The sequence below is a fragment of the Populus alba genome, chromosome 5, assembly GCF_005239225.2.
Source record: "Populus alba chromosome 5, ASM523922v2, whole genome shotgun sequence".
Taxonomy (NCBI): domain Eukaryota; kingdom Viridiplantae; phylum Streptophyta; class Magnoliopsida; order Malpighiales; family Salicaceae; genus Populus; species Populus alba.
In genome coordinates, this window is record NC_133288.1 from 21,550,605 (window position 1) to 21,556,604 (window position 6,000).

At 33.2% G+C, this 6,000-nt stretch overlaps 1 protein-coding gene across 1 annotated transcript; it reads right to left on the minus strand.

The window, feature by feature from the left end:
* Positions 1 to 3,420: 3,420 nt before the first annotated feature.
* On the minus strand, positions 3,421 to 5,784 carry LOC118062083 (protein SHI RELATED SEQUENCE 5). Its single transcript, XM_035075766.2, has 2 exons — positions 4,564 to 5,784; positions 3,421 to 4,078 (listed from the first exon to the last, which is right to left on the minus strand). Exons 1-2 carry the CDS (start codon positions 5,132 to 5,134, stop codon positions 3,705 to 3,707), a joined length of 945 nt encoding a protein of 314 aa, XP_034931657.1. The 5' UTR covers positions 5,135 to 5,784; the 3' UTR covers positions 3,421 to 3,704.
* Positions 5,785 to 6,000: the final 216 nt, after the last annotated feature.

The window sequence follows — 6,000 nt, forward strand, 5'->3', positions numbered from 1 at the left end:
AAAAAAGTAAAGGAAGGAGACAACCTTTAGTTTCACCTTTCACTTTCTACCGTCCACGATATTTAAACAATTAGTGAATTCTTAAATTCACTTATATTTCTATAAAAGTAATTTTTAAGTTTAAAAAAAGAGCTGAATAGAGTGATAATACACACACACACATATATAGAGAGACGTCATTTCAATAAAACCAATTATATAAACACTAGCATATTTGATATATGTAAATTTTAAATAGAAAATAAACGATTCTTTTTTCCTTAATTAAAAAAAGGAATTCCATAATAAGTAGTTGTACTTCTCATTGAAAACAAGAGATACCCTGCTTTATTTGTAATGCAGAATATATATTTTTATTTTTTGTTTGAATGACGCCTAATTTAATTTTCAAATAGCATTTGACCTCATCATTGCGATTTTAGAATAACCATGCATATAAACTATAATAACTTATGTTTTTCAATAATCATTTAATTCTAATATTTTAAATTACTAAATAAAAATTTAAGATATAATTTATATTATTTTATAATATATATATTTTTTTAAAAAGTTCCTTAACCTTAAAATTTACATAAATTTATGTTTAATTTTTATCAAATAAATAAGGATGACAAGATTTAAATTTATAATAGTTTGTTAATTAAAATATTGATACCATGTAAAAAAATATTTTAATCTAAAAATTTAAATTAATAGATAAAATTTTAATATATAATTTATATTATTATCTAGTAATATTATCGCATGCAACATCTTTTGACCCAGGTAACTATACAGAGAGTCAACCCATAAAATGACTTCATTTCGCGAGGAAGCAACAAAAAATCGAATTACGAAATCTCCATTCCATCTGGCAAGCATCTAAAACTATTGATGACATATATTGATTGTAAATTGGAAACTGACTGATGAGAAGAGAAAGTCAAGCAACGCAACCAACCAGAACACATGCGATTGCTGTACTCTCACGGTATATTTCAAATGTTCTTAGCTGGAAATCATGCCGATCTCCCTCGTGCTTTGATTGATTCCTTAATAGCCTACAAATATACCTTATCATGACAAGTTTGAATACATGGCTTTTGCTAATGAGCTATAAGCTTAAGGTGTGTGTGTGTGTGTATAGTTTCAAAATGTAAGACAGCATCTTATTCATATTAAATAAAATAGTATTTTTATCTTAATCTATATATAAACTCTTAATATCTAAATTAAAACATGAACTTTAATACAAATCAATTGAGAAGAAGTCTAGCTTTTTTTTTTTTTTATGTTCTCATTTATTTTTATGTTAATTGAATTGTTTTAACAATTTCATCGATCCTAGCTAGGCACACATTGCAAAATTCATTCCAAGTCATGAATCGGGTAAGATGGATACCTCTTTGAGCTCAAAATGACGATTTATTAAAGAGTGAAATTTAAGTGGCTTTTAGTTAGTGTCTTGATAATAGATATAGAAAATATAGAAAAATCAATATTTGTAAAGATTTTAGAGATAATTTATGTATTTTTTAAACAATAAGCATAAGAAAACATTTCCCATATGTCTTTAATATCTTCATCTTTTTTTTTTTGTTTTAAAATCACTTTCAAAATATATATATTTTATATTTTTTTTCCTTTACATTATTTTTCCCATTTTTTTAATGTTTTAGGAATTAAAAAATAAAAAAAAAACATTATCTTGATATATTTTTAAATAAAAATCACTTTTAAAAATAACCACAACTACATTTCTAAACAGAAATATCAGCCGAACATTATCTTGATGTGCTATAGTTTAGGAATTAAGTACATGGTATTCTTACTAATTATTATTTAACTTCAGGCAAACTAAGCTAGTGATTGGTTCATCCATAATATATTCTCTCTTTACGCTCTAGGTAGTAAATCAAATCATAGATTTTCTTGAGAATCATGTACAGAGAATTTGCTTTCTAATAATAAATAAATAATTAATTATGAATTTCTATCTTTCAGATAAAGCATCTTAATTATTTTTCTCAAAAGACAAAAGATACATCTCTAGTTTTGAACAAGGGAGCATTGCATGCGTCGAATCTAAAATCCCTACCTAAATCGGCCCCCACCCCCTTTTCCCAATATTTGAGGCAACCCCGCCAGGTAGCAAACAAGAGTCGAAAGAAACTGGCGTAGACTATTTAAGTACGGGAATACAGTAGATAGTAATTTCAAATATCTAAGAGTTGCAAACATTTTGTTGTGTTTTAGAGGGTTATAACAGCTATTTTTAAAAATGCTTTTATTTAAAAATATATTAAAATAATATATATTTTTTATATCACCACATCAAACAATTAAAAAAATATAGAATAATATTAATTCAAAACAAATAAAAATTAATTTTTTTAGAAAACTCTAGTTGAAATACCCTCCTAAACACCCTCACTGTCTTTCTTCGACAGACTAGAACTACCAGAATATTTATCAAAATTCTCAGATCTCATCACACGGGAAGGTGGATGACTCATCCTATATTCTATGTATATATACTACCACCATTCTATGCTTGTTGAAGAAAATAGCTAGAAAGCAAGCATCTAGAAATCAAATACTTCTGTAAGCAAGGACAACAGTAATTGAACGAAGAAATATTTTCTAGAGTAGTAAATCTAGATATCGATAAAAGATGAGAGAGCACATGCCGGAGGTCAGATCTTACAAAACGAGGGAAATTTCTAAATTTTCCCGTTTCTTTCCTATGTACCAAATCTAGCAATCCATGGAAGCATCTTCAATACCTATATATATATATACACGTGCCTCGACCTATGTCATTGGCCATAGTCTACATAGAACACATATCACATGCAGGAGCATTAAGATTTCTGAATTTCTGATAATCATAAGCAACATTTTCCATTCTACCATTTAGGTCACATCCATGCACGTCGATTCAAGCGGCTAAATATTGCTGCTTTGCAGGCAAGTAGTTGATATGAACGCTTCATCAAAATTTTCCATTTACATACACAAGTAAGAATGCATACACATGTAACCAGGCTGAGAGGAGAGCAGTCAAAAAGGAGGACAGAGAGGAGAGAGGGGAGAGAAAGAGAGGGTGGAGCTAGATTGGAGTTGTTCTTTCATCGTGTCACTTGGCTATTAATGAATGGAAGGCTTCCAAAGCTGGCCCTGCCTTTATTTTTCTATCTTCTCAAGAATTTTTACTATATTCATAAAAAAAAGGGTTTTAAACTCTTTGCCTAACAGAACAAGAAACCTATTTCTTTCCATTTAAATCCGGCAAGCAAGCCAATAAACGGGAAAAAGCGCATCGAGTTCAACACCAACCAGAAAGCAATCGATTCGATATTTATCTCAACCATAAAGTAATCAACAAACAACGAGAGCGATCAGCAAAAAAATTTAAGCAGATTGCACGAATCCACATAAGAAACAAAGAAATAATATTAAGTCATTTCATCATCGATAGGATCAAATTAAATAAACCCATATCATGAAATCTGAATTGAAATTCGAAAAAAAATTCAAAAAAAAAAAACATCCACATTCTCCTTCCTGGCAATGTTCCATTTCTAATTTCTAAAATCCCTATGCTCTCTCTACTTCAGTTTCGAGTGCATGCATGCTGAAAAATGAAAAACTTCTACTACAACAAGACCATCTATTTATGGAGTTCTTTGACAAATAGATAGGTTTTGTTTAGAATGCAGCTAGGACCTTGGGGGAGCGAAGAATTGCGTACCAGCAATAAAAGCATTGAGAGGAGCTGGATATAGAGAAGATGGATCGAGCAAAGTATTGCCAGCAGCTGGATTGCTAGTGTTTGTTGTAGTTCCCGTGGTGCTAGTTGCTGCTGCTGTTAGAAGAAGTTGTTGTGCTCCACTGGAGGAGCTCTCACCGCCTGTACTGGGGTAACGGCCATCTCCACCTTGATCATAGAGAATTCCTCTGAAAACATGGCCTCCAATGTTAACAGCCGTTTGATATGCCAACTGATCATCTGCATCGTCCATGGCGCTTACTTTAACGCAACGAAATATGGCTTCTGAATTCACCTCTGGTGGAAATGCTGTCAATTCCAGCCCTAATTCATTTCAGAGTTGAAGAAAATCAGTTCGAATGAAAGCAAATGATATTTCGAGTAGAATTAAATAAGTGAGACAAAGAAAATATTTTTTTGCTAATTAATTTCATGTGACCTTTTTTTATCGTCAATTTTACAAGCAAACAGTGAAGGAATGAAAAGAAAAGAGAACAGAGAAAGAAAAGCACGTGGTGGGTGGCTGACTATGGAGGTGGACTTGCTTACACACACGCAAATGATACTTGTCTTGCTGGGTAGCAAGAACTGAAAGTGCTCTCACAAGAACTATTCCTTAAAGATCTCTAGATCTCTCTACTTAACTTTCTCAAATTGTTTTCGGTTCAGTTTCTTGTAAATTCTCGTCAAAAATCTTTAAGATTTGTGTACAAAGGGAACCCCACCATCAAATATTTGTAGTTTTAGTGATTTTTGTTGGTCTGTGTTTGTATTTTGAGCTCCTACTAGTAGTACTAGCACAGCTTTACCTGACGTGGTAGCGGCTAAACGAGTGCAAGCAAGAGAGGAAGCACCACCATGATTCTCCCTCTGCCTTTTTGGATTCTCTCCTAGAAACTGTTGTTGATGTTGTTCTTGTTGTTGATTATGTTGTTGCAAAGCAGCTAGTTGTTGTTGCCTTTCTCTCCTTTTCGCAGCAGAGACCCAAGTGCTCTTAACGTGGGTGCTGCACGGAAACCCTCGACTCTTACAACAAGTTCTACATCTCAAATGGGGACAGTCTTTTTTAGCCTGGTTTCCACAGTCTTGACAATTCATTCCTCCTCTTAATCCTCCTCCTCCTTGTCGCGTCAAACTAAAACCTGATCTTGAAGAGTGATCATCAGATAAACTTCTTCGACTAGGACCCACTCCAAACGAGAAGCTGTTCATGTTTTGCTGCTGGTGATAATACTGCGGCCATAACTCAAACCCCTTGTTGTTGTAGATCTCCTCGTTTGATGGTCTGTACAAAAACAAACTACTATTATTGTCTTCTTTCTCTTGATCTTGTTTCCTCGACGGTCCTTCTCCCCCACCTAGATAGAACCACCCTGCCATTTCTTGCACCCAAAAGCTGATACCAACCTCAATTTAGAAAAAAAATCCATAGCAGGAAAATGACAGGCTCTGGAAATCTGCAAGATCACAGGTTTTGCTTTTTGGGTCTTTTAAGAGTTGAATTTTGGTGGGGGTTTTTAGGGGAGTCTTAAATCAACGGAGTGTTTCTTTGATGGCTGACTATATATTTCATATGACTCGTCGATCTTCTCTTGATCTGATTCTGAGGACTCTCTGGGTCTAAGGTTTTTGCAGCCTTTATTTGAGTGGAAGGTTAAGAAAGGGGTAAAAACCTTCAAGATTTTTGCTAACTGTATAAGAGAAAGAGACCGGGAGACGAAGAGAGAAGATGGGGAAGCTAGACTACTATTCTTGACTTGTGGATAGAACCAACCAGCCAGGCAGCCTGAGCCAAGGCCAGCTTTCTTGAATTCTCTTTCAATGTTAACGGAGCAATAATGGCACGGAATTAGAGCCCTGCTACGCCGCCATGGTAACTGCACTGCTCTCCCCACTCTGCGACACTTACCTCATTTAAGACAGACCTACTTTCCCTCTCTCTTCTCGTCACTTACTCTCTGGTTCTTTCTTTGTAGCAGGAGCAGCTCTTGGTGTTTTTTTTAGAGTGATAGTAAATAAATATAAAGGATACATGAGACCGAAAGAAAAGAACAAAAGTAAATCTACTTCTAAACCACTTGGGCATTCAATATCTCTACCTAACAAAAAGTTACAGGACTAAATAAAATATATTTATTAAATAAAAATTGTTTCTATTTAGTAAAAATTCTTAATATAAATTTTTTTAGGACTTTACTTATTGGATATATATAAAAATAATTTAAAAAATAATTTATAATTTTTTT

Excerpts from the sequence above, each read along its gene's own strand:
- LOC118062083 (XM_035075766.2), bottom strand. The coding sequence starts at position 5,134 with ATGGCAGGGTGGTTCTATCTAGGTGGGGGAGAAGGACCGTCGAGGAAA. Across the intron at positions 4,079-4,563 it reads TTTAGCCGCTACCACGTCAG|GGCTGGAATTGACAGCATTT; the intron begins GTAAAGCTGTGC and ends GAAATGAATTAG.